At 39.4% G+C, this 27261-nt stretch overlaps 1 protein-coding gene across 1 annotated transcript in view; it reads right to left on the bottom strand.

Moving 5' to 3' along the window:
- Nucleotides 1-14076: 14076 nt before the first annotated feature.
- The window catches only part of Klhl14 (kelch like family member 14), a 107184-nt gene continuing 93999 nt past the window's right edge, over nt 14077-27261 (bottom strand). The window contains exons 5-8 of the mRNA XM_050135067.1: nt 22450-22640; nt 22212-22370; nt 18595-18752; nt 14077-16287 (exon numbers count right to left, since the gene is read on the bottom strand). Coding sequence (XP_049991024.1) covers nt 16147-16287; nt 18595-18752; nt 22212-22370; nt 22450-22640 — 649 coding nt within the window. The 3' untranslated portion in view covers nt 14077-16146. The remainder of the gene's footprint in view (nt 16288-18594; nt 18753-22211; nt 22371-22449; nt 22641-27261) is intronic.

Raw genomic sequence — 27261 nt, 5'->3', positions numbered from 1 at the left:
CATGTCATTTAGTCATGCATCACTCAAGTTTTTATTGGTATCTTCATGGAGTTCAGTGAAGTGTTTGTTTGTGTCCTCTTTTCTTGAAATTTTCAACAAAGTTAAAGCTTACTCTTTAAATCATTTGTCCTAGCCTTCATCTAGGTAGTTCTCATTGGTGAATACTTCAGTAGGGTTAGTGTACTTCATGGGAGGTATGCTGTTCTGGCCTTTCATATTGTTTTCATTTTTGTGAGTTGACCTGGGCATGTGGACCTCTTTCTTTGATTGTGTATCCGATGTGATGATCTGGATATTCTTAGAGTGGGTGAGGAAAGGAAATGGGTGATATGAGCTAGGCCAGGTAAAGCTGGTAACTGAGCTATTTAATTCAACAGGGAAAGATGGTTCCCAAATCAATGGTCTGGAGCTAGGACCAAAAAATGTGTCTGACTAACAGAAGATTTGCAGGATTTAGGACTGGAAGGAGGATTGTGTCTTTTTGCTTTTTAGAGATTAGATCCACAGACTTGACCATAAAACTTTCATGGAAATTGAAAATTGCATTTTTGGGCCAGAGCAGTTAAGTTCTTCTGAAGGACCCAGGATTGATTCCCAGCACCCACATTCTGGCTCACAACTATCTGTAACTCTAGTCCAAGAGAATCCAATACCTTCTCTGTCTTCTAATTGTAAGACAATTAATAAAAATCCAGAGACAGATATTGGGGTTCAACCTGAAGGTCAGAAAAGCAAAACAGCTAGCTACTGGCTCTTACCCCTACCTCAGTGTGATATAGCGATCCTGCCTCCAGAAATCTTGAATGAGATTGTGTGAGGGTGGTCTCCTCCCATTTTATATTTCTCTCTAGGACTGGGATTAAAGGTATGTAACTACTACCTCCTGGTTTCTGTGGCAAACCAGTGTGGCTACTGGGATTAAAGGTGTATGCTACTACTGCCTGGTCTGTAAGGTTGATCAGTATGGCTGTTTCACTCTCTGAACTTTAGGCAAGCTTTATTTATTAAAATATAAGTGAAATTTCAGTGTATCTAATGAGTATCTAGGATGTGTTTGATGCACAAATATATATGCAGGCAGAACACACATATCCATAAAGTAAATAAATAGAGAGAAAGAGAGAGAACAAAAAGAAAAACTGAAGTTTGTCTCAAACAAACTTTAAGAGTGAATTCTCTTGGTCTTTTTGTTTTAACTCCCCCCCCCCTTTTTTTTTCATCAAGAGTTTCATATGTGAGTTTACTGTGTTTACACAGTTTCTGTTACTCCCATCTCCAACTTCTCTTGTGTCCCCACTAGCACTTCCTCTGGAATCCATTACCTCTTCTTTACCTCTTCTTGAATTATTGTTAACACACACACACACACATTTTTCTTTTTGCAACAACAACAACAACAACAACAAAAAATTCCACGTCAGGTTCTCCAGGGAATGTTATACCCTTAAAAAGAAGCTCTTGCTTTCTACTCACTGGGTATCCCACTATTCTTTATTTGGTGGATAGGGGTCTAGGTCCCAACAACCATCCAATACGATGGCCTCCAGGTCTATGAATTTTGTAGTGTGGCATTGAACCGTCCACTCCTACAAATTTCCTTTGATGATCTCATCTAATTATATGAAGGTTGATGAGGTATGGTACCTGTAATACCAGCACCAGGGGGTCTGAGATAGGAAGAGCTCATGCATTTGAAGCCCACTTAGGCTACATAGGGAGTTCCAGGTGAGCCTGGACTGTAGAGTGAGACTTCATCTTAAAAACAAATAAAATAAAACAAAATAAATGCTTGAAGATTGTAGCTGTTGTGGTGATTTGAATGAGAACGGCCCTCATAAACTCATGCATTTGAACGCTCAGGACTTACTTGGTGGAACTATTTGAAAAGGATTAGGATTTACGTCTTGTTGGAGGTGTGTCACTGGGGGTGGGCTTTGTGTTTCCATGACATTTCCAATGAACTCTTTCTTCCTGTCTGCGGACAGGATGTAAGCTCTCAGCTACCACCCCTGTGCCATGTTTGTCTGTCTGCCACCATGTTTCTTGTCATGCTCTGAAACTGTAAGAAAGGCCCCAATTAAATGCCTTTTTTTATAAGTTGTCTTGGTCATGGTGCTTTATCACGGCAATAGAACGGCAATGAAGACAGCCACTGAATCTGTTTTCCTGCTTCTTAGTCAGCCCTTTAGAGTTTGTGATTCCCACAGACGATCTGGTGCAACAGCCAGGAAAACAAGTGCTCAGGTGGCTTGCATAAGAAAGCAGTCACTTTCTCTGGACCCATAATCACTTTTGTGCCAAAGCCATACTTCCCATGAACTGTTCCTAGCCAATAACTGAGTATGCTATGGCCAATAAACCAAACTGGTCTAATTAGGTAGAGAACCTTTTTGAGTAGTGACTTAAGCTCAAGGAATCCCCACTGGCCTAACTCTGATCTTGGAGTTTTGCTGTAGGCTCAGTTTTTTCATACCCAGTCCTCTTTCTCCGTCCTTCAGAGCATCAGGCCAGAATGGTATCCTCAAGGTTACCCTGCTTCCGTTGGCACTCTCCCTTTCTACTTGACAGACAGCCCCTGCCCAGCACATTCCTTATATGTCTACACTCATCTCCGTGTTTGATTCTCAGAGAATCCAAACTAACCACCCCGGTGCTACATATTACTATCTGCAGCTTCAGAGATTTTGAACAAATTTTAATTTGGGACAACAGGAAACACTCCGCCTAACATTCTGTTACATAGACTCTATTGTACATTCACGTTTTTGCATTATTTGATACAATGCTAGATACTTAAAACCCAAACAAACAACAGCATCATCATCACCTCACCACCATTATTACTGTTTGCATGTGGGTGCAGGCGTGAATCAACACAACATTTGAAAACAATTATTTTTTTTTTGGTTTTGATTCCTGGGAGAATTCCCCAGCTTTGCTGTTTGCCCTCCTTGAATAAATAGCAGCGGCAGAACACTACGGAAGGATTTAGTTGAGACTGTGAGGCCAGCTTTACAATTCATAGATTTCTTTCTTTCTTTACTAACAATGGTCTTGAAAGCATTCCTTCAACTTCCCACACATGAAAAACACAAAACTACTTGATTAGACCCAGAGCAAAGCCCTGTCATTCCCATTTTGTAACTGATGACACTAAGGCCGAGGAAAAAGACTTTATCCGGCCCAAGTCAACCCAGCTAGGACATAACAGAGTCAAGACTGGATAGAAATATGAGTGACTGTGTAGCCTTTGTTCTTTTCTTCTGTTTATAACCATATCCAGTAATCTTTACAGCATTTCCAATAATTAATTTTATGGATCTATACACTTGGAATTAAAAAAATAACACTTTGTCTAAACCCATATTTAACTGTGCCTCGATATTTTCTATTAGTGATTGGAATCACCTTATTGGACAATCTTAGTTTATTTTTCATTGGCTGCTTTACTGAGCCTCATCAAATGCATTTGCTTTGCAGAGCTACAGTGGATTAATCCTGAATAAGTAATTTGGAAATGTTTTTATTCATTTCTATGGAAACCATCTATTTGGATTTTCAAATATCAAGATCATGGAGATTTGTTGCGGTCCAATAGCAATCTTAGCTACAGCAGTGTCGGCTTACATATTAAGGGCACAGTTCTGCTTGGGTGGCCCTTCAGAGATCTGTAATTGGTGTGGAACACTGACACTCAGAGAATGAGCGAGGCCGCTGCAGATTAACAAAGTCTTGGTGAGACAGGCACCTTGGAGCTTATTAGTCCTCTCTGCTTCCGTATTAACCTCTCATCTCCCACTTAGTCCATTTGATCTGCTCTGCTGGCACCGAAAGGGTCAACCTTGGATATGAAGGTCTAGCGGACAGTTCAAGTAATACGTTTCTTAACCTTTTCCCTGCAACAAGCCTATTTTTTTGAAAACTTTTAAAAAAGAAACCACACTTGTTTTTCTACAGTCAAGGCCCCACCTTTTCAATCTCAGAGTGTATGTGCGTGTCACCATAATCAGTTCATTCTCGCTCTGACTGACTTTTGGAGTTCTTTGAACTGTTGCTGCTCTTCTCAAGGATGCTGAGAGAGCTGCCTGTGTGTGGAGGGTAGACACTGGGTGTTATGCAAGGTATAATTCCTGGGTGCTTTGACCATGTGTGCTTTTTTAAAAAGTACCATGAGAAATGGCCTAAAGGGCTAAGAACATGATAAAAAATTCTGGTATGTATAGATACATATATATGTATGCATACAGACTCCTGCATCTGTTTTTCTTTCCTTTTTGCTTCCTGATTAGTACTTTATTTTAAAAATATTTATTTAATTTTACTTACCTGTATGTGTGTGCCTCTGTGTGGGCATTCGTATGTCAGTGTCGGTACTGATGAAGGTCAGAAGAAGGTGTTGAACTCTTTGAAGCTAGAATAACTCACTGGCAGTTGTAAACCACTGTGCAAGAGCAGTGGGTGCCTTTTACTCCTGAGCAATTTGTCAAGCCTCATAATCAGATAAGTTTTATCTAAAATAGTTTTTCAAAGCATTGGTTAACTACAAGTGATGAAGTGATGTATAATAAGTAGAACAGCATCTAGCAATGCTGAAATATCATGTTATATTCCTATGTGGGTCAAATATATTTTAAAAGTCAATCCAGAGGCTATCAATGGAGGACAGATTCACACTGATCTTGACGAACTCTGTCTTGACTTCATGTAATGACTGATGGTATGATTACATCAGCTGTCATTGACATGTTACTATCTGTCTCCTGTGAGCATCCAATAGTTTTTACTTGGAAAATTTAATCCATTTGTCTTTAATGAAATTAACATTGTGTCTGTGTGTGCACCTCCATCTTGCCACTTGTTTCCTATTTAAGGTATTTCTTAAGTAATTATTAACTGGACTTTTCTATTTTCATTATTAATTTATTAATTCTTCATGTTATTATTTTATTAATGATTAACCTAGAAATTACAATGCATATCTTTGATGTTACAAATGATTAATTTAGCCTCTCTAATATTTCTTGGTACATGGGACATCATTAGTTTATTTCTAGAAATTTATCCACCATTTATTACTCTTTCTAGCCTTTTGGGTGACTCATACATTTTAGATGTTGATGTGTTTTAAGTGCTACAAAAACTCACAATTATCTGTCCCAAACTCATTTTTGGTTGCACATGCAGTATTTCTTCCTTTGTTCTCCATTCCCTAGTGTTTTGTTCCTCATGGGATCATTTCAGTTTGTCTGAAATTCTCCCTTTGCTGTTTCTTTAAGTGTAGACCTCTGGCTAACAAAGCCCCTTAGCTTTTGTTTCTCTGTCCTTTTTGTTTTAGCTATAGAGATAGATTCTCACCAGATGTATAGTTCCAGGATGGCCTCTCTTTTCTTCCACACGTTCACAATACGATCCTGGTGTGTCTGGCTTTCGTTATTTCTTTTAAGAACTAAGCTGAAAGCTACATTGCCTCTCCTTTGTCAATACTGTGATGTTTTTTCCCTTTTTCTATTTTTAAGCCTCATTTCTTCTCTTTGGGGGGAATTTAACTACTCTTAACACATTGCCATTTAGGACAGGACACTGTGGCATTGTCTTTATCCTGCTTCAAACTTCTCAAACCTGCCTTGATCTTGGTTAGCTTGGTAAATTCTCACCATACTAAGAGTTCCTCTGTATTATCTGATCTCAGCCTTTTCACTTGGTCCAAGAGTGGGATACTCCTTCCCTGTTGCCTCTCTTCTCTTTCACAACTCTCCTTCACTTTAATGCATATTTGTTCTTCCTGCATCTCAGTTTCCATCTCCTCTATTACTCTCTCTTCCAGATTGTCTCGTCAGGCTTCTCTGCTGGATCTGATTTGTTGTTTGTGTTGTTGATGGTTGTTAATCTTGGTTATCAACTTGACGTGGTATAGAGTCACGTAGGAGGGACAACCTTGCGCATACCTGTGAACTGTTTCTAGATCAGATTCCTCCAGGTGGGAATACTCACCCTGGATGTGGATAGTGCCATTCAATAAGCTGAGGTCCAGACTGGAGAACAACGAGAGGACAAGCTAAGCACCAGCACTGATTGTTCTCTGTCCCCGACTGTGGATGCCATGGGACCAGATACCTAACACTCCTTCATGACTCCCCTACTCTCAAACTGTAAGCTTGTTTTTTTGTGAGGTATTTCACTGCAGCAACAAAGAAAGTGACTAGTTTGCAGTCTCATACTGACCATTTAAGATGTTACACTTGTAGTTGTAAAATACTAATGCTATTGAGAACTAGATGCTAATTCTACAGCAAAATTCGACTTTAATTTTATTTGTTCACTTTCTCTGCATTTTAATAATGTATCTATCACATTTATCGATTTCTTTACTTCAAAGTCGACATCAGGAGTGAGTCTCTTTCCATTTCCTGTCTTATGTCTTTGTTTGCTTAGTTGGTTTGGTGGTACTTAAGCTTGAATGCAAAACATCATAATTGACAAACAGGTGTTTGACCACTAAGCAGTAAGTATCTCCAACCCCAAATTTACATGTCTTGAGACAGTGAGTGACTGTGCTCTGTTGGCAGAGGTTTCTGCCCCACCCAGTCCCACGGCCATTCAGTTCCAAAGAAACACACAGAGGTCTACATTAATCATAAATTGGTTGGCCTCTTAGCTCTGGCTTCTTATTAACTCTTACATCCTGAATTAATCCATAATTGTTGTCTGTGTTTGCCACGTGACTTGGTACCTTTTTGTCAATAAGGCATTCTCATCTTGCTTTCTCTGTGTCTTACTTTCTCTGTGATGAGTGAAGACTGAATCTTTCCTCTTCCCAGAATTCTCCTGTTCTAGTTGCCCGCCTACACTTCCTGCCTGGCTACTGGCCAATCAGCATTTTATTAAAGCAATACAATGGATAAATTTTTACAGGGTCAGGGTACAAGATCATTGCCCACAGCAGTGCTCACTCAAAAGGTTTAAACACCTTGACACTGTAGTTTTTGTTCCTCTGCTTTCTAGAAGTTTTTGGTTTAGGTCTTCATCTTCTTGTAGAACTCTGTAGCCCCAAACTCCAGGCTTCTTTTGAGAAGATTATGTTATTAAGGTTCCATCTTCAGGGCTCTCTAATATCTAATTTTATCACTCCGTTTCTGTGACAGCTACTAGGATTCTGCTTTCCCTTTACCATGTCATTAGTCTTTGTCCCGAAACAAGGTTGGTCAATTTGGGAACAGAACTGGAAAATGACCTCAGAGATTAAAATATTAGCTCACATTGGAATGTTGTTCCTGTAAAGAATTTAATAAGCCTAATTAGTTTCATAACTCTCTAGTAAGGCCTTATGGTATTGTTTGTCTGCTGTGGGCCACACGATTTCTCTTGGTCTTCACGGTTTCTTCATCAATTATGTCACCATTCCATGCATTAATCTGGAGTTGGCTGTTGTAGTATATCTTTGTTCTTGTGCTTTCATATATGAAAATGTCTTGGTTAATATTGCTATTTCATATATTTTTAAGAATTATCTTACAATCATTAATAGAAAAAAAAATTAATGTTTTCCGACATTTTTTTCTGAACTGATGTTACAGGAACCTCTTCCCCTCTGTTTTAAGTCCTTTCTGTCTGGACCACCCAGAGCACCTATTTGTATGCTTCTATGCACACAGACCGTGTATATGGTTACTCGTGCCTATTCACATTCTTTACAGTATACATCAAAGAGCTTTGTGCACAGTGGGCAGAAGGAAGAAATAGACTGCCAACATAATACTGGGGATACATACCAAGAGCTTAAGTTCAGACTCACCCTCACTGTTTGCAAAGAGAACATCTCAAATAACATTTTCTGAGGTGGGACCAGAACCGCACAATGCTATTCCATTTGTGTACTGGAGGGAGACTTCACAGAAGGTTTAAAATACTCATTCTCAGGACTGTCAAATGGTAGAAAAGCAGTAAATATGACAGAGGCAATTAGGTTGCAGCTACTTAGATACCTTTGTATCAAAACTACAATAGAAATTATTGTGGCAATCACAACTGAGAAAATTCATGTACAGCCTATGTTTTCAAGGTGGTACAAATAACATTTTAGAGTCAGGAATGTTTCTACTATAACAAGGGATTATAATTCCTTACTACTCCCCTATATTTTGTGATACCATACACAAGAACCTGTGAGAAAACGTATTTTAGGCATTGCCTGTTCTATATCATGGAGCTTAGTTAAAACGAAACATATACTTACATATATGGATATATGTATATAGTACAATAAAACCACATGTGTGTGTGTGTGTGTGTGTTACCATCCACATAAAGAAGTATCTTTGAGAATCTGTGTATAGTACAGGTATCAAACATTCTAATAATTTGAGAAGATGACCATCCTAGGGTGGTCTAGCCTGAGGCCTGGATTCTATCTTGTCTTTGGACCTCATGTATCTTATTTGTCCCCCAGTGTACTTTGATTTTAATGTCTTCTTTTTCCTGTGCATTAGATTAATATAGCCCTTCATCCTGAAAGAGGCATGGATTAATTTAATAGAGCATCTCATTTCAGATGGCTTTAATAATCTCAGTTGCTTTTAAAGAAAAGTAAAGAATTACTTGTAAAAAGTAAAGAAGTTCCCATGCTTGATCTAGGTCCATTCAGAGGGAAAGCACAGCTTAGCATAGCAATTCTGGGAAGGCCTACATGTCTCACCAGAAATGTTAAATGAGGAAAAGGTCACAGATATACTGGATGAACCACGTCATTTGAGAAATAGACTTGGTATCTGTATCTAAATGTGATGGTGTCACAGTACTGGTAACTGGTAGGAGTAAACAGATGGGACTCACACCAAAGAGCTGTTTGAGAACTATCTATGACATGACTGTAACTTTCAGAAGTTGCCGGTGTGCATTCATTCAGTGTGACAGGGAACTGTTAAAAATCACCATACCCACCACCTCACCACATGGAGTCATGTAGCAAAACTTAGTAGGGCAGTTGCTTGCCTCTTTCTTTAGAAGTTTTCATGGTGCCTTCTGGTACCATGAAAACTAGCCCTCAGGAAGGAGGTTTTCATCTCAGATCCAGCTTGGGTTCCTCAGGTCCTGTGTCAGAAGAGCATGGTGTCTTCAGCAATAGGACTTACCTATCACTTCTGGGTAGAATAGCAATAGCCTACAGTATTTTGGCAGTCTCTTGGACAATCCTGACCAATAACTCAAAACAATTCTCATGCCTGGTGTTAGGGCATTGACCACCACCACCACCACTGACCAGCAGGGCATGATAACACTAAGGGTGCAATAGCTTGATGGTAACCCACAGCTCTCTAATTGGACTAAAAACCCACTCAGCATGATAGAACTATGCCTGGTACAGGAAACCCAGCTTACTAGCCAGGGATAGTGAAGTCATAGATTCTAGAAAAGAATCTCAGTGTAATGCTTAGTTATAAGTATTTATTCTTATACACACAGTAAGTGTAGTTTTCCCATCTCGTCAATGACACTTCTCTCTGCAATAGACATGAGCCATTTCAGAAAACTACAACACGTCAAAATGCAGATAACAAGAGGATATGCTGCTCAGTCCCAACTGATAGACTTACCACACAGCTGTCACACCTAAGGCTCGGGGATTTTTGCAGAAAAGGGGGCAGAAAGATTATACAAGCCAGTGGAACAGAAATTTGCCACGAGATTGTGTCACCTTGAAATGTTATACCGACAAAGTCTGATCAATATGGCTGCCTAAGCAAGACCCAAACAAGGCTGACAGCAATGGACCTGCTTACGTGGAAGGGGACACTCATGGGGCTCTAAAGTCCCACGAGTTTAGAAACAGCGCTCTAAACAACTTTGGAATGTTGGAGAGGGAGAACTTGTCTCCTTCAGTGCAGATCTGCCCAAGTGGTTATTCAATACCAATTGTTCAGCCCTAAGATCATCTACATATAAGTAACATTATATGAACTGAGTAGGTTGTATTTATGTATGTATGAGTATATATTTAAGCACATGTATATAAGATGTATGTTACAGCAATTAATTAAAAAGAGACCATGATTTTGAGAGAGAACAAAAGAGTTGCATGGGAGGAGTTTGAGGGATGAAAAAAAGGGGATAATGATATAATTTTTATAATTTTTAAAAATAAAGTTTTTGTAAAAAGTTTATATTTAGTTGTTATAGATTGCATAAATATATAAGTGCAAAAGACTGGGGAGAGCCCAGACTCCAAACAGTAAGAGCTATTTTGGATAGTGTATTATAGTTAATTTTATTTTTTCTACTTGTTCTTGCCCACACTTTGACATTAAGGCATATTAATAATTACTAAAATTTCACTTTCATTTGACAAATATCTGTAGCTCATACACCTATTATGCTTTATTAATAACTTCAAAGAACTCTAAGAAGGTCAGTCATATTAGACCTTGTAAATAGCATAGGATTGAGAAAGTCAGAGAGTCTTTGGTTAAAAGGAAGGAAAATGAAAAATATTCGCCTAAGTGTTGTGCTTGCAAGAGGTTACTGAAAAGAGTAGCAGAACTGGACCTTGAAGGACAGACTTTTTATAGATCACATTGGGCAGGAAATGATGTCCTTTGTGGAGAAAATTTACAAGAACGGGAAAAGATAGAGGAATAGAGCTGTATTTGTGGAACAGTCTAAATTCACACCATGAAAAGAAACAAGAAACTGAAGCTGAGGGACAGACAGGGAGGCTCTCGTCTGCTAGGCTAGATGGTGTACTAGGCTGCTGCATGGAATAGCTGGGGGGCACATCATACAAGGTTCTTTACATCTGCTTCTCCTAATGATGTGTTTTCAGGAGCACATTATCACTTACATATTAATGATAAAAATGAGACTGAGAAAACTTAACCTTCCAAGGTCACAAAGTCAGTGCCTTCTCTGCCATTAAACTTCTCTGATTTTCGCTCACACCACCATAGGTCTATGTGTGTCATAACTGCCCACTTTATTTTAGAGCACATAGTATTTATGTGGGGGAAAAAACCCAAAACAGCCCCTAACCAAATTCTGTGATAATCAAGGGACCAGTAGAAGACATTTTCTTGTAGGCAGCTGGGGGTTAGAAACGACCTTAAATCTTGCTATTAATCCAAGCTCTGCTCTTCAACAGACGTTTAGCCTTATCAAGATGTGTGGGCATAAGTGTTCTTACTTTCCATAGGTCGGAAGATGGAGGAGGAAGGAAAGAAGGCTTTTCCCAGATGTCGCCTCTGTGATATCAGACGTCTCACCTGGAGATCTGTGAGCCACTATACTAATGACTTTTCTCATTGATGTGACAAGACTCCTGACAAAGCCACCTTGAAGATGGAAGGTTTTCTTTGGTTTGAGGGGATACAGTCCATTGTGATGGGAAGGCATTGAGGAGCAATGAGGGAAAGCGGCTTGTTTGGTGTTCACAGTCTGTAAACAGAGGGGCACCAATGCTCACCTGACCTTCTCCTTTCCTTCCTTTTCACTCAGTCTTGAACCCATCCATTGTGAAAGCGTCACTCATGTGCCAGATAGATTTCCTTTCCTTATTAGACTTTTCTGGAAACACATTCACAGACACGCCCAGAAGTGTGTCTCCTAGGTAATTCTAAATCCAGTCAATTTGACAATAAACCACCACAGCCACAGATTCTGCTCATTGTGACCTTTTACAGCAACATTACATGGACTAAATATCCATGAAGAAACCTCAGTCAGTAACCGGTACCTCTTGGCTGTGTTGCTCATGTCCTCACGCTATAGCTATGGCTACACAGTTCATACTATCGAGCTGAGGATTTTCTCACACTTACCGTTAGCCGCTTCTCACTTTAGTTTCCACTCAGGTTTCAAGCTTTGCCAGCTGGTGTTGGTGTGCTTTGCTAGTCTTATTTGTGCACACATGTCTGTGTGCTCAGTTTGCAAATACAGACGTCTCTGGGTTTTGATTTGAGGCAGTGATTTGAGGCAAGACGTGTTCAGAAAACAAACAAACTATACTTCAAATTTTGACTTTTGGTCTTTTTTTTTTTCAGATTAGTGGTACATGGTAAAAGTTTTTAAAATGATGCTGGGTACTAGTAGTGAGCCATGGCCATTTAGGTGATTTTCTACAATGTGTTGTATCACTAGGGTATGCAGTAAGGTAAATGAGACACACTTTCAAGTTACAATGTTTTCAACCTACAATCTTTGCCAGGACATGACCACACTGTCACCTGAAAAGCACCTATATTTTGATATAAAGAATCAAGTGTAATTGGAAGTGTGACATTCCTAACAATGCCGTCTTGGATATCATACTTAATACTCACCATGTTGACAAGAGCCAGACAGCTGAGGAAAGATCGTCCTGGAGAGAACAAATCCCTACTTTAAGGTGACAGACAGCTTACTTAGTGAGAAATGCACTCCCTGACCCTATCCCACTAACTTTTACCAGTTAGGAGAACATCCTGAAAAGGATGTATTTTTTTTCTTCAGAATATTTTCTTTCTTTCTTTCTTTCTTTCTTTCTTTCTTTCTTTCTTTCTTTCTTTCTTTCTTTCTTTCTTTCTTTCTTTCTCTTTTTCTTTCTTTCTTTCACCTCAGATGTGATCAAGCATTGGATAACTACATGTCAGAGTCAAATGATGCAGTCTACATGTGGACTCAAACTCGGTGGTTCCTTAAGATTAGGGAAAAGACAAGCATGCCCTCAACTGCTTGGTTGGTCTCCGTGTATTTGGAAGAAGCCCTGCTTTTCTGCTTGGCTTGTAAGATGCCAGTGGAAGCTGCATTCGAGAGGGATTTTTGTTTTAAGTATACAGGGGATGCAGTGGAAAGAATAGAAGTCCATTGCTCTTGTTTTCAGGAACCACTATGGAAGGTCGTCAGTCTTTCAGGAATTTACTCTTTTGAACAATGATCTGGAAAACGTCAGAGTCAATTCTTCTCAGCTTGAAGGCTTCAGATGCTAGGTCCCGATTTTACATCGTTCTTTGCCAGGAGGGTAGCTTGACTAGATAGCTGGGTTGTGTCACTTGAAACAAACCTAGACATAGCGTGGAAGCTGTCTTAATTGGGAGAATGCCTCCAAAAGAGTGGCCCATAGGTAACTCTGTTGGGCAATTTCTTGATTAACGATGATGCGTGAGGGCCCAGTCCACTATGGGCAGTACCACCCCTGATCAGGTAGTTCTGGGTTATAGAAGGAGGCAAAGTGAACAGGTCACAGGGAACAAGCCAATTAAATAGCACTACTCTACAGCCTCAGTTTCTGCCCCCAGGTTCCTACCTTCCCTGTGATGTGGGAGAGGAAGTCAAATGAGCTCCATTCTCCCCAAGTTGCTTTTGGCCAGTGTTTTGTCATAGCAATAGGAAACACACTAGGATCACGATCCTGTTGCTCCTGTTAGCTTCAGGTCTTGCTTCCCTCCGTCTCACCCACAGACCCTCTAATTTCCGTGCACAACTTCTTTGTCAGATCTGCTTTAAAGGGAAATCAACTCAACTACTTTGCATTTCTATAACTGATTTAATTAAATATGGGCTCCCATTATTCTTTAGGAATACAGCTGTTTCTGCTGGTTACTAAGGTGTTTATTGGTTTTGTGGGAGCCTAGGCAGTTTGGATGCTCACCTTACTAGACCTGGATGGAGGTGGGTGGTCCTTGGACTTCCCACTGGGCAGGGAACCCTGATTGCCCTTTGGGCTGACGAGGGAGGGGGACTTTATTGGGGGAGGGGGAGGGAAAGGGGAGGCAGCGGTGGGGAAGAAACAGAAATCTTTAATAAATAAATAAATAAAATCCCATATACATTTAGTTATTCAGTCTTGAATAATTTCTGCCTTAATGTAATGTACTTGTGATAGAAAACTTAGATTCACTCATAGAATTCTCAATTCACAACCAGTTTTCTAGAACTATTTTATAATGTTTTCATGTTGTCTATACCATGTTTTTACATACTATGAGAAAGTGAAATAGACCTGCAAAGAATATCTGTAGAATAAAAATATTTAGGCATTTACATATTATAAACCTTGAAACAATCCAGTTGATATGTGTGCTGTATAAGGAGGTGTATGAGAGACAGATAAATTGTACATAAAGTTTTATTTAAATTTTCCCCTTCCAAGCAGGCGTCATTTACATTCTAGTGCTGTACAAAATTTACATTCTTTGTGACTTTATTCACTTTTCACTTCTGGAAGTCTGTATCTCTCTGAAATACTGAAAGCGTTACGTAGAGTTTTCATAAATGCCTTTATTTAAATTGGCTAGAGAAAAAAAATAAAGTGAAGAACAAACCTAAGGAAAGCTGAAACCCTTGTAGAAACGACGTTTGGAAGAAACAACGATGGCTGAGAATACGGTTTCTGAAACGGCACGTGCTCTTCGGGATGCTGGTGGGGGTTTCCCACGCTCTTACTGTCTTTCCTTATGTATTCATATGTTTTCAAGGAAAAAAAATGAAAGCTGATTGCACTGGTTATGTATATATATATTCACATATATATTTTTACAACGGATCCTTTGGATCTGAACATACAAATAAATACAAAAACAACAAAGATTGCACTTTTCTGTAGAAACATTGTTGGATTCTGGTGTGTCCAGCCATGGTGAGGTGCTCATGAAAGCTACCATGAGGGCATTTGTTCTCATCTGTGGCTTCCTTTACCTGGTATTTTAAACATCACATTTGTTGAAGGGGTCCAACACTTCTTTGTAATTAAAAAAATATTTAGTCACTTGTCAGTGCCAGTTGTTGCTCAAACTCAGATGAGCTTGAAAGTCAAATTCATGTTTCTGCTAGTTTTGCTTCTCTGATTGGCCACAAAGAGAGCGCGTCATGCTCTCTTGATTTTTCTGAGTTCCTAAAGACAAGCATCAATTCTCACTGAACCCAGTGCAGGCATCTCTGCTGACAAACGGAGGAATAATGAGAACCGAGTGTCTGAAGCCAGCCAAAGGTAAGGAAATGTACTGTTAGGTACTGTGAGTTTGCAAGGTTTATTTTAATAATTATTTTAAAATATTCATTTATTTTTATTTCACATGTACAAGTGTTTTGTTTATAAGTATGTAAGTGCGTTGCATGCATACCTGGTGCAATGCTGCCCTGGAACTGGAGTTACAGATGGTTGTAAGCCGCCGTGTAGGTGCTGGGAACCAAACACAGGTCCTCCGCCTGGGAAGTAAGTGCTCTGAACCACTGAGTAATCTCTTCAGCTGAAGGTCATGTGTTTTAAGATTCAGAAAGAAAATTGGAATCTTTCTCAAGAGAAATTTTTTCTTGTATGCCTGAATTCCTAAAAGTGATTTGTCAGCTTTCATTAAAGATTAAATTTGGGACAACTTGTTATGCAACAGAATTTCTGATATTCTGTGATGACGTTTGTTGGTCTTATCTTTTGAGACAAATTGTCCTTATGTTCACTACATAAAACGCTGTAAAAAATGAGGAATCACAAGATTCTGGGAGCTGAAGAACAACTGAATGTGCTTTGTTTTCATTTTCAAGGACAATAAAAGTCATGAAATTAAGACTCTGGCAAAGAACAATTGCTAACAAGACCAACAGCTGAGTTGTCCCTGATCTCCTAAGGAGCTGTAAGGAATACAAACTATGATTGTGTAGAAACAAAGATGCCCATCTTCCATCTTCTGGGGTTCTCGGTTGCTGTGTTACCTATGGAGTTGGTGAAGAAGCCAAGCGTTACAAGTACAGAATCAAGTGGCAATTTCTGGAATGCAGGGTAAGCATTCTGGTGGGTCAGATTTTGAATCATTCATGTACAAAATATCCTCCAAATGTCAACGCCTATCACATGCAGTTAGGACACAATGCACAATACGGATCTTAGATTTCTGGGGCCAGTCTTCTGTGGTTTCTTTCTCTTTGCAAGTTTAGCTTCACGTGAGTTTGTGTAGAGGTGGGACAAATTGAAACCAGTCTGATATGGAAGAGGCTGTCCCGGCAACAAGTTGTGCTGCAGACCACAGTCTGTTCTAGAACAGATCTCTTTCTCCCGTAGTGACTTATAATTCAGAAAGCAAAGGTGTCTTTTGGCAGTTGTACCATTGGAATGCATGGTTCCTGCAGGACATCTGCGTCACCTGCCACTGCATCCTAGATGTGGCGTTGTGCCAGGATTTCCTGCTGTTATTTGTTGTAGGGTACACAGGCTGGTAAGATGACTGTTGCACAGGCTGGGCCTGCCAGGGGTTCAGCCACATCGCCTTCGAGTTCAGTCCAGGTTCCCTTTTCTGGACAGTAGCAGATTGTAGACGACTTGTAGGCACCCTGGAACGGCAGAGCAGGGAGTATTTAGGGGAGGCGCTAGAGCAGTAACAACCAAGTCATTCTTCACAGCGTCACTGGGAAGACCAACTCTCTGCTCAGCCTAAAGCATTTCAAGTGATCTCAATGGGTTTTAAGCTGTTGTGTTCCAAGGAAATATTTGAAACTGAAATTTCAAAATTGTGTAGGTGTGTGTGTGTGTGTGTGTGTGTGCATGCGTGTAATCAGGAGCATGTATGTGTGTGCAAGTGAACATGTGTTTGCAGAGGACAGAGACAAACTCTGGTGTTGCTTCGCTCAAGTATCCGCTTTTCAGGACAGGATCTCTTCTGAGTTTGGAACTTGTCAAGTACGTTAGTGTCTGCTTTGACTATCTTCCCAATGCTTAAACTAAAATTACAAGTCATCACATCGAGAGTTTTTATTTTTATGAGGGTTCTAGAGATTAAACTGTGGTCTTTATGCGGACAAAATGGGACCTTACTGACTAAGCTATCTACCTAGTGACAGGTAGTGATCAAACTCAACAAATACCTAGAACATCTTTAGTGTTCAATCTAAATAAAAATTTTCTGGTAGGCTTGAATTAAAGAAAAAAAAAGGAAATACATTATTATTTAAATGGTTGAAGTAAATCAATATTAGACTGTGGCTTGACTTCTTTGTTTTTATTTTTTACTGTGGAGAATGTGAGCCAAGATAGCAAAGCATTTTAAAGTAGGCTGAAAACATCTCCGCATGTTGACTCATTTATTTTCAAGAGGCCACACAGCAAATGGACAACGACTTTAATTTTGGTGCCTTTGTCAATTTTAAGGCTAATGCTTGAGTGAAAATTTCCTTGCCTAATTAAATCATAGGAAACAAATTAAAAATCCCAACAAAACTTGTGGTGTTTTCTGAATGTATATTCTTAAGGTCTGCTTGAATGCATCTCTACTCTTTTAGTCAACAACTGGCTCCAGACAACAGGCAAATGTGTGAAAGTCTAAGTTTATGCATCAACTCATAGTTGCCTTCTATAATTATATTAATATATGATTATATTAATAATTATATATAATTATATTAATAATTAATTGTATAATTAATTTTAAAAGTTCCTCAAAACTGTGTATCATAAGCCTGTTGGATGCAAAATAAATAAAAAAGTTATTAAAACTCCAAGTTGATCTTATAAAGCTAGCATAGATCAATAAGGCAATACAGAAACAGTCATCCATTGTGAGAGTAATGAAACTAGGCCCGAGGTCTCTCCTGATTTGACATAATCTAAACACAAAGTCTACTTTGCAATATTGAGCTCTTTTTTCTTTCTTTTTTTTGACAAAAATATCATAAACCCAAAATAAAAATGTGAATAAATAATGAAAAGCTTGACCCTAATCAACTCCTGACTAAGTCTAGTCTGAGGAACTGTTCTAAATGACAACACAAGGAGCTTGTTAGTCCCACAATGTAGGGTATTCTGGTTAACAATGAAGTGATTTGTCAACAAGTCAGGGAACACAAAGTGGAGCAGAGGAAATGTTCTAGACGAGAGGGGTCTACAGGACACAACAACCAAATATGTGTGAGACTTGCTGGATCTTAATTGGAATGTTTTGATTCGAAAAATACAACTTTTTTTTTTAAACCAACAGGGATAATTTGAGTTTGGATTGGACATGCAGTTTTTGGGTGTGATAAAATGATAGTATAAAATACAACTTTTTACATAAAAGAATAACTTTTTTTGAAAGATAAATGCTGAGATCTTTAGAAATATGACATTTAGGATTTGCTTCAATTTTTTCATTGAAACTTAAAAGGAAGGGTCTATTGATGGATTGTGGCACTGACAATGGGGAAAGAAAGTTCTCCCATCATTTTAATTTTTGCTTATGTTTGGAAATTTTCATGATGGAAGGGGGAATGAAAAGCAAATTCATGCCCCAAATAGAATTAACAGACATTGAAGAATTAATTTCCGTGTTTTGCTCCTTCTGGTCAGAAGCTTTTCAGATTGTCTTATTGAATGTCTAGAAGATATTTGAAAAATAATTTCATTTTGACTTGGAGTTGGAAAGCAGAATTACAAACACATGGGTATAAGAATAAGCTGGAGATGGAAGACCTGCTGTGGGCCAGTGGATGGACTAGCAAGTCATTCCTACTGCACCCTACCAGTCTGTCTTCCTGCTTACAGAGCTGTGCCGCCTGCACACAAACCTGATATTCCTAAGGGGTATAGGCAGGGTGATAGCACAGATGGGGGGAACCAGCAGAAGCGAGCACACACAGGAGGAGGAGAGACACACGGACACGTACCATACTCCAGCTGTAGCCCCCCACCAGATAAATACTGTCATCTAGCACCGCACAGCCGGGGCCACTGCGCCCCTCCAGGATGGGGGTCTGGAGAATGTTCCACTGGTCGCCTTTTGGGTCATAGCACTCCACAAGCATGACGTCAAGGTGGGAGAAACCTGGGTGACAGGAAAAGGCAAGCATGGAGGAAAACAGTGACTCCCACAGTCCTTTTAAAACGAGGAGGGCTGCAGCTAAGAAGTCAACTATTGTGTCTGTGAAGGCACAAATGCATAATTCTATTAGTGAAATTTGGAGAAGTGTCAGAAACTTCTAAAAAACAAAAACAAACAAATAAACAAACAAAAACTCCCAGAGACTCCAACAGACTTTGGGTGTTTGGGATTAACTCAATCAAGAATGCTTAAGTAGGTATCACAAGGTTGATTGCATGGGGGTAGACCCTATTAAAATTATTTATTATACATTGTTTTGAAAGATTTAAGACAACAATGGTCAGCACAACTAGCTTTACAAGCACCCATGCCTGTTTTGTTTTGTTTTGAAGATGGCATCTGCATACAGAGGAATGGGCATCAGAACTCAGACATCTATAGGCTGAAACATATTGCTTTTCTTGAATATTTAACTCTCTCAAAATGGTTCAATCAACTAAAATTCATTGTTCTGGGTCTTAAGCCTTTCCTAGACTCTGAGTACATATAAACAACTTCAGTGATGAGCAGAGACTTTTCCAAGGGTCAAGGTTTGGAGTTGGGGCTCTAAGCTCTGAGAGTCTTCTTCCTCTATGCTGCCTCTCTGCTTTCCTGTGTGTGTGTGTGTGTGTGTGTATGAGTATGTATGAATGTGTGTATGTATGTTTGTGTGTATATGTGTGAGTGTGTATGTATGTATGTTTGTGTGAGTGTGTGTGTATGTGTGAGTGTGTGTACTTGAGTATGTGTGTATGTATGTTTGTGTGTGTGAGTGTGCATATGTGTATATGTATGTTTGCATATGTGTGTATGTATGTGAGTGTGTGTGTGAGTGAGAGAAAATGTATGTGTGTGTGTGTGAGAGAGAGAGAGAGAAAGACAGAAAGAAAGAAAGGAAGACAGAGAGAGAGAGTCTGTGTTGACTAGAGGTTAACCTCAGATATCATTCTTCAGGTCCTACCCACTTTGTCTTTTGAGACAGGATCTGCTAGGTGACCGTGAAGGTTTCCACCAAGGCCTTTTAATCCATGAACTAAAGGCAGGGCTCCTTCAGAAGAGTCCAGAACCTACATTGTTCTTGGTGACCTTGTTACAAACCCAACTGCGAAAAAAATCTGAGAGGTAGAAGGGGGGAGCACATGGCTGTAACTCATCACTCATGAAACTGAGATGGGGGTGGGGAATCATGGTTTCAAGGCCAGCCTGGGCTACATAGAAGAAAGAGGGGGGTGTTCAAATGATATTTTGTTTACTTAAATGCATGCTATGGCTGTTTTCTAGCTGATAGACATACATTAACTAATGATAGGCATACATTAACTAATATCCAGATTCTTCAGTCATAGTTAGGAAGACAAGTTCCAAGGAGTAATTTTCCTTCCTGAGAAAGCAGCCAGGCCATTTCACGCCGCTAGCTGCTTATACACAGTGACACAGATTAGTGTGCTACAGTAGAGCAACGTGCCCACTGCCAATTCTCCCCCTGGTTAAAATGAGCACACGGGAAGGATTCTAGATTCTGCGGTTCTAAGTCAATGCCAGGGGAACGTGTGCCTTCTCTGTCCTTCCTTCCATACGTACTATAGATGCTGACTGAGTACAAGTCTCACAAAGTGACCGGGTCAGTACCCCTCCTTTACAGATATGTTGTAGTGTATGTCTTGAGCAGGATGATACAGCATTTCATTTATTTCAAAGCAGGACTCAAACCATAACCTTCCTTTGTCTTTATGACTCCTGAAACTATGTATATAATTGTTATTTATATTTAAATAATATAATAAACACACACACACATATATGAATGAGGCAGGGTCTCATGTAGACCAGACTGCCTCAAATTTGGTGTATAGTTAAGGATGATGCTAAACTTCTGATTCCTCTGCCTCTGCCTACCCAGTGCTGAGATTATAGGTGTTAATCGAACCCCATGCCCATTTTCTGAGACGCTAGCCTTGAGCCCAGGGCCTTATGAATGCTAGGCAAACATGACCATCTGAACTACAGCCTCAGCCCCCTGCTTCTGATGCATGTCTGTCTGTGCTTCTGTGTGCACAGTCACATGCTTCTGATACATGTCTGTCCATGCTTCTGTGTGCACAGTCACATGCTTCTGATGCATGTCTGTCCATGCTCATGTGTGCAGAGTCACACTTTCTCTTACTTAGACTGTTCGTGTGCAATCTTCCTGTCCAAATATTATCTGGAATATTTAAGAGTCATTAAGACATAGATAAAGTCTTATGAGAATGAATGAAAGTATGCTTTATTTTGAGAGCCACAAAATTAGTCGAGAACACTGAGGTGAGGAAATAAAAGGGGCATTGAAATTGAAAGGAGCAAAAAGAAAAGAACCATGTGCAGTTGAAGACAGAGTCCTTTGCTATTGTGGGGGCGAGGGGCACGGAGAGGAGCAGGAGGCACACATTAGGGCATCATCTTTTTGGCTGAATGTGAATTTGAAATATAGATATAAAAGTTAGCCTGTGCGATTTGTATTAAATTTATGTGTAAATACAGATTAGAAAAACTTTCCATGTCTAACCTACTTTTGGATTCATATACTCCGGTCAGATAAGTGAGCACACTGGTTTTACTATTGATACTCCAGGTATGCCTGCTTCTGTCACACTCAGGAGCTGGCGGAGATTTTTAGAGTTCAATTTAGAGCAGTTTCTTAATTTTTGAGACGAGGAAACTGAGGCCCAAAGTAGGTGAGGCAAAGCTCAGTACCATGAATCTGTTTCCCAGCAAAGGCAGTGTCCTACACACCCTCAGGATTCTAAAGTCACATCAACTGGAAAAGGTCTCAGTTATAAACGTATCCAGAGAAGGAAAGCAGCTAAGAACAGATTTTTAAATGCCTTAAATTATATAAAAAAGCAATCCAAGTTGAGAATCATAGATCATTTGATATTCAATACTTAAAAGAAATAATTCTAAATTTAGATACCACATTTTTGCTTTAAGAAAAAAAATCCATACATTAGCTCTCTGAACCTGTGAGAACAGTTCTTTATGATTGCAGCAAAAAACAATTTTCTGGAGGACAATTCATTACTACAACTTTGGAGATAAGGAATAATTTATTTCACTGGTTTCCCTGTTACGACAAATTGTGCTTTTTCAGATATTAATGGTATCGTTTCTTCCCCTTAGACATCATTATTCATTTCTTTAGTGCGTATGGTAACTTAAACATAATCCTATCTGCAGAATTAAAACACAATAAATGCTTGCTCCAGGGTACTGTTAATTTGCACACAGTAGATTGTAATTGGTCAACATGGTTTTTACATAGTTAGCTATGATGATCTAACAAGAAATCCTGAAGCAAAGAGTGTGTGATGCAAATGTTACTGGAATAGGAACAGAATCAAACAAAACCCCAACAAACAAACAAACAAACAAACAAGAGAACACCTTTCAAATGATTCCCTCCAATTGCGTATAAGCGATCATTCATCACAGCCAAAGTGTGGATGGCGCGTTTTGTGTTCATGTCTTGTTTGCGGGCCCAGACATCCATGACAGGGTCATAACAATACAACCATGGCACGTACTCTCCATTGTGCACACCCCCTGTGAAAGACAGACACATCGGAGTCAAGGACGTGCCTTGCACGATGGCTTTGTAAAGAAAACTAGAGAAATGGCTTGCCTGAAATATATATTTTCCCATTGTGCACTGCTCCTGCATGGGCTGCCAGAGGCTGAGGCAAAGAGGACACATAGCGCCACTCGTTGGTGTCCAGGTTGTAGCACTCCACACTGGACAGGTAGCCGGTTTCATTCCTCCCGCCAATCACATATAAATGCTTGTCCAAGCGGCATGCGTAGAAACTGGCTCTTCTACAATAAAGGAACAGCTCTCAGTAAGTCTATGGAACATCACTTTTGTAATGGGTAAGGGATACTCAGTCAGCCCGTGAAAGTGGGAGTGTCTCCAGAGACAGCTGCAAACCTTTGACCATTACTGATCTGCCTTCTAAGTCCAAGAACCTACACAGCAATCCTAGTCATTTCCCACCTGTTTAGCACCTTTGGTGTTGAAAGGAGACAGCAACTAGTGCTTTGTGTCTGGTCTTCTCTCCTCGCTTTTGATACACTGCTAAAATGTTCATTAATGCTGGGGATATTTGGTGCTTTCTAAGGATATCATAGTTCAGTGAGACACAGTGAAAAATGAGGTAGATAATGTAACACTAATAAATTATCTTGACATTCACTTTCTTTATGGTCCTTCAAGGGTCATTGTTCCCAATTTATTAGAAAACTGCATCATCAAAATTTCTCTTCAATTATCATTTTCCCCCCTCCTAGTACAACTGCAAATAGAATAACTTTTGTGAACTTTGTATAGTGTTTCTATATATTTGATTTTTAAGATATATATATATATACATATATATGTATATATACATGTGTGTGTGTGTGTGTGTGTGTGTGTGTATGTATGTTTGACTCTTCTAACAGAGATTACAGGAGTTTCATCCAGGGAGCTTTTGGTATTGATTCTAATAAGCCTTCCAAATGATTCTAGTTCTCTGTTCAAGAAAGGCTGCTGACAGTGTTTGCCTGCTAGACTTTCAAAGGCAAAGTGTATGAAATTCACTGGAGGGATAGGTGACCAGTTGTGAGGCAGGCCATGATTTAGGAAGGTGATATTGAGAAACTAGATTTATACTTTCAGGAGAAGAAATGAAAAGAAGTGAAATAGAAACTGTTAATGGAAGAAGATGGAAGACATAGCTAGTCAGAGGTGAGAAGTAAGAAAAATGAAAGGCTCAGAGGTCGAAGGCATTCAGAGTTATGATGGACAGACCTATGATGACCAGGATGGCACACATGTCCTGTACAGAAGCAGTATCATTGCTGAGTGTCAAGGCCCTGAAGGACATGACTTAGACTGGATTAATTAGTAGACTCTATAAAAATTGATGCTAAGATTTTTGTGCAGTGTCAAATATGATATGGACAGTGCTAAACATTTTTGTCAGGTCCTCTGCATTATTTGGGAATTTTCAAGATTGTGTGTGTTAAGTACTGAAACACCAGGGGGAAAGCGCATGACATCTTGATGTACAATGTGACTTGCAAAACTCGACTGTCCAGTGTGATTTACTAGGTGTGTGACCTTTGACTTGGCACATCTTCCATCAGCCTCAGATTGTTCTCCAGTAACAGGGAGACAGTAAGAGAACCTTGACAGGGTGTGTGCAGATAATGTTCATGTGCTTGTATCAGCACCCAGTATTTGTTCTCAGAAACTGTCAGGTGATCTTTATCTGGATAAAAAGTTTTTAAAAGTTAGCTCTCATGAACTCTTCCTAATATATCTGAGGCTCTAATATTAGTGTTTAGGACTAGAAATGTTTTGGACATCAGGAATCTTCATATTTAGAAATATACAGAGAAGATGTGGAAGGGACCCAGATAAACAAAAAATATATTTCCATTTTATATGAACTTTATACACTTACTTTTTATTCGATATTTAAACAAGTACTTACATGCACAAAGTATACTTTTTTTAATAGTATCCACTGAATTGAATTAGTGAAGGAGTATGGGGCCATCCGTTGGACTATGGGACACATGCCTAAAAAAGTGACTCTTCGCCCAGCTGACAGCTACCAATAGCTCTTCAGCTAGGGTTGGGCTTTGAAATCCCTCTTCATCCATACTAGAATTTTACCTGGCTTGATCTTGTGCAGATATTGAGTAGATAACTACAGCTACTGTGAGTTTGCATGTGCAACAGCCAACCAATGTTCAGAAGGTAGGCATTTCACAGTACTCTTCCCTATCCTCCAGTTCTCAGTCTTCTCCATCCCCCGCCTTTAACAATATTTCCTGAGCCCTGATGGGAAGGAGTTTGCTATCGATGTCATTTATACGGCTGGGCACTCACAGTTAGTGATTCTTAGCACTTCTACTGGTTATGAATATCCATACTGGTGATTTTATACAATGCTTTCAATGTGCTTTTTTTTTCTCTCGTCTGTCTCTCTCTCTTTCAGCAGTGAACGTGTCATCTGAAGTCACATGTAAATCACATTAGATGAATTTCAGATTACAGATGCTCAGCTTGTGATACTGAAGCAATGGCCAAAGTGTAACGTTTGCTCAGATGATTCATTACTATTTACGTGTAACGCCGTTTGGAGATGATACTGTGTTATCATCTTGACAGCCATTATTGACCATTTTAGGCTGATAATTTGACCATGTTCTCCTTTCTACATCTCATCCACAGTTTTGAAAGATGTATATGCTGTGAAAGGCTGGAAGGTCATGAAAAATGGTAGCAATGGAAGGAATTAGAAGGAGAAAAGTGGGACAAAAAAATTAAAGGTAGCCAAAGTGAAGGCTATTTTTTGGATTCTGAAACCATAATAGTGTGTGTGTGTGTGTGTGTGTGTGTGTGTGTGTGAACCTCATCCAAGTAAAAATTAAGATTTTAAAAGGTTGCAAAATACGGTTCTCAGAGTTGGTCCACTGACTCCTTCCACTTGAATAAACATATTCCAATTGCTTCCTAGTGAATATGATCTGTCAAAATCATTTGATGCTCTTTTCTTTGCAATTTAAAATGTTTTGTTGAAAAGAATGACACAGGTTTTCAGAAGGCACACATCTCATTTAATCATGGACACAGAGAGGTCAGTATGCTTCTTTCAGATGGTTCTGAGATGGGTTTGGAGCTCTCTGAAGGATCTTTACTGATTGCAGTTGGTTGTTTTCCTCTCTTTACTCTTTGCTACCCAGCTCCCAAATAAATACACATGGAGAGTTATTGTTTCTTATAAATGACTGGCCTTAACTTGGCTTATTTCTAGCCAGCTTTTCTTAACTTAAATTATCCCATCTACCTTTTGTTTCTGGGCTTTCTCCATTTCTTACTTCTGTAATCTTACTTTCACTCTTTACTCTGTGTCTGACTGTGTGGCTGTGTAGCTGGCCCCTTCTTTTCTTGCCCCTTTTCTTCTTGTCCAAGGCTCCCCAAAAGCAGCATGCTCTTCTGCTCTGCCCACACTTGAGAATCCTAGCTACACACGGCTCCTCCCTACTACTTCCTGTCAACTCGTTGCTGACTCAGACTCCTGACCCCACGTTAATTTTATTTAACAAACAAATGTAGCACATCTTAAATTACTAGTCCCCAGCCACTAATTGCAGTAAAGAGTCGGTGTAGAGTTGGACTAGAGTATAAGGTGAGACCATGAGTTCTTCTTTGTACTGATCCAGAAAATGACATAAATCATGAAGAATGTTGAGGGTGTAAAGAACAAGGACACTTCTTTTGGCAGTCAAAACTCCACTTCTCTAGTTTCCATTTCAGTTTTCTTCTTTTTCTCTGATCTAGGTCCTTGCCCTCTGACACCAAGTCAACCTGTCAGAACTGGTTTCTGTTTCAGGCAGTGGGACCCCCTCTGATGATCCACCTGTACTCCCAACACCAGACACACACTGGATTCAGGGTCTAAATTGGAAAAAACAGCAGGTTTCACCTCTTGACTCAAAATGCTGTTTTTAGGTAGAAATCCCTTCTGACATGATGGTGAGTCACCCCAGATCCCCTCTCATGGTCAACTTGTGTGTCCCTGAAATGCATCACAGAACAAGGGCTTGGTGGTCTGTCCATACTGAATACCTGCCACAGGCTCAGAATTTACCAGCCTAGACTTTCCCCTCCTCTCCACAGAAAGACACACTTGGCTATGATCCTTTGGGGGGGGGGGCTTTGAGGGAGTAAATTAAGACTATTAAACATTCCTTAGTGGAATCACATTGTTGTAAGTTAAAATTGTTCATTTCTTCCTCCTCTCACTTCTTGCTCTCACTGCCAGGAGCAATATGTAGCAATTTTTTTGAGATAAGATTAGAAATGCTAACTACTAACTTTTACAAATACACTTTAAACCCTGCTTATTGTAAGATCTTTAAAAGTCATTTTAACTTTCAGGGTAATCTATCAATACCCCATCTCTATCTATTTATCTAATATCTATCTATCTATCTATCTATCTATCTATCTATCTATCTATCTATCTATCTATCCATCTATCCAGATATATAATTTATATATCTGTCATCTATCATTTTTCTATCACTTATTTATCATCCACCTATTTATATATCTACATATCGATCATCTAGCTGCATTAAATTATATTTATCTTAACGTGTATGACTAACTTGCTGTAACCTTAACCTAGTTTGAATTGCTGACTTACATCATCAAGTTAAAAACATCAGATTTTTCTAAGACAAAAAGGCAACCCACTGACTGGGAGAAGATCTTCACCACCCCCGCAACTGACAAAGGTCTGATCTCCAAAATATATAAAGAACTCAAGAAACTAGACGTTAAAATGCTAATTAACCCAATTAAAAAATGGGGCACTGACCTGAACAGAGAATTCTCAACAGATGAAATTCAAATGGCTAAAAGACACTTAAGGATATG

Source organism: Alexandromys fortis, unplaced genomic scaffold (genome assembly GCF_014885135.2).
Source record: "Alexandromys fortis isolate MF-2015 unplaced genomic scaffold, M_Fortis_MF-2015_v1.1 scaffold_25, whole genome shotgun sequence".
Taxonomy (NCBI): Eukaryota; Metazoa; Chordata; class Mammalia; order Rodentia; family Cricetidae; genus Alexandromys; species Alexandromys fortis.
This window is presented reverse-complemented; position numbering and strand designations above follow the sequence as displayed.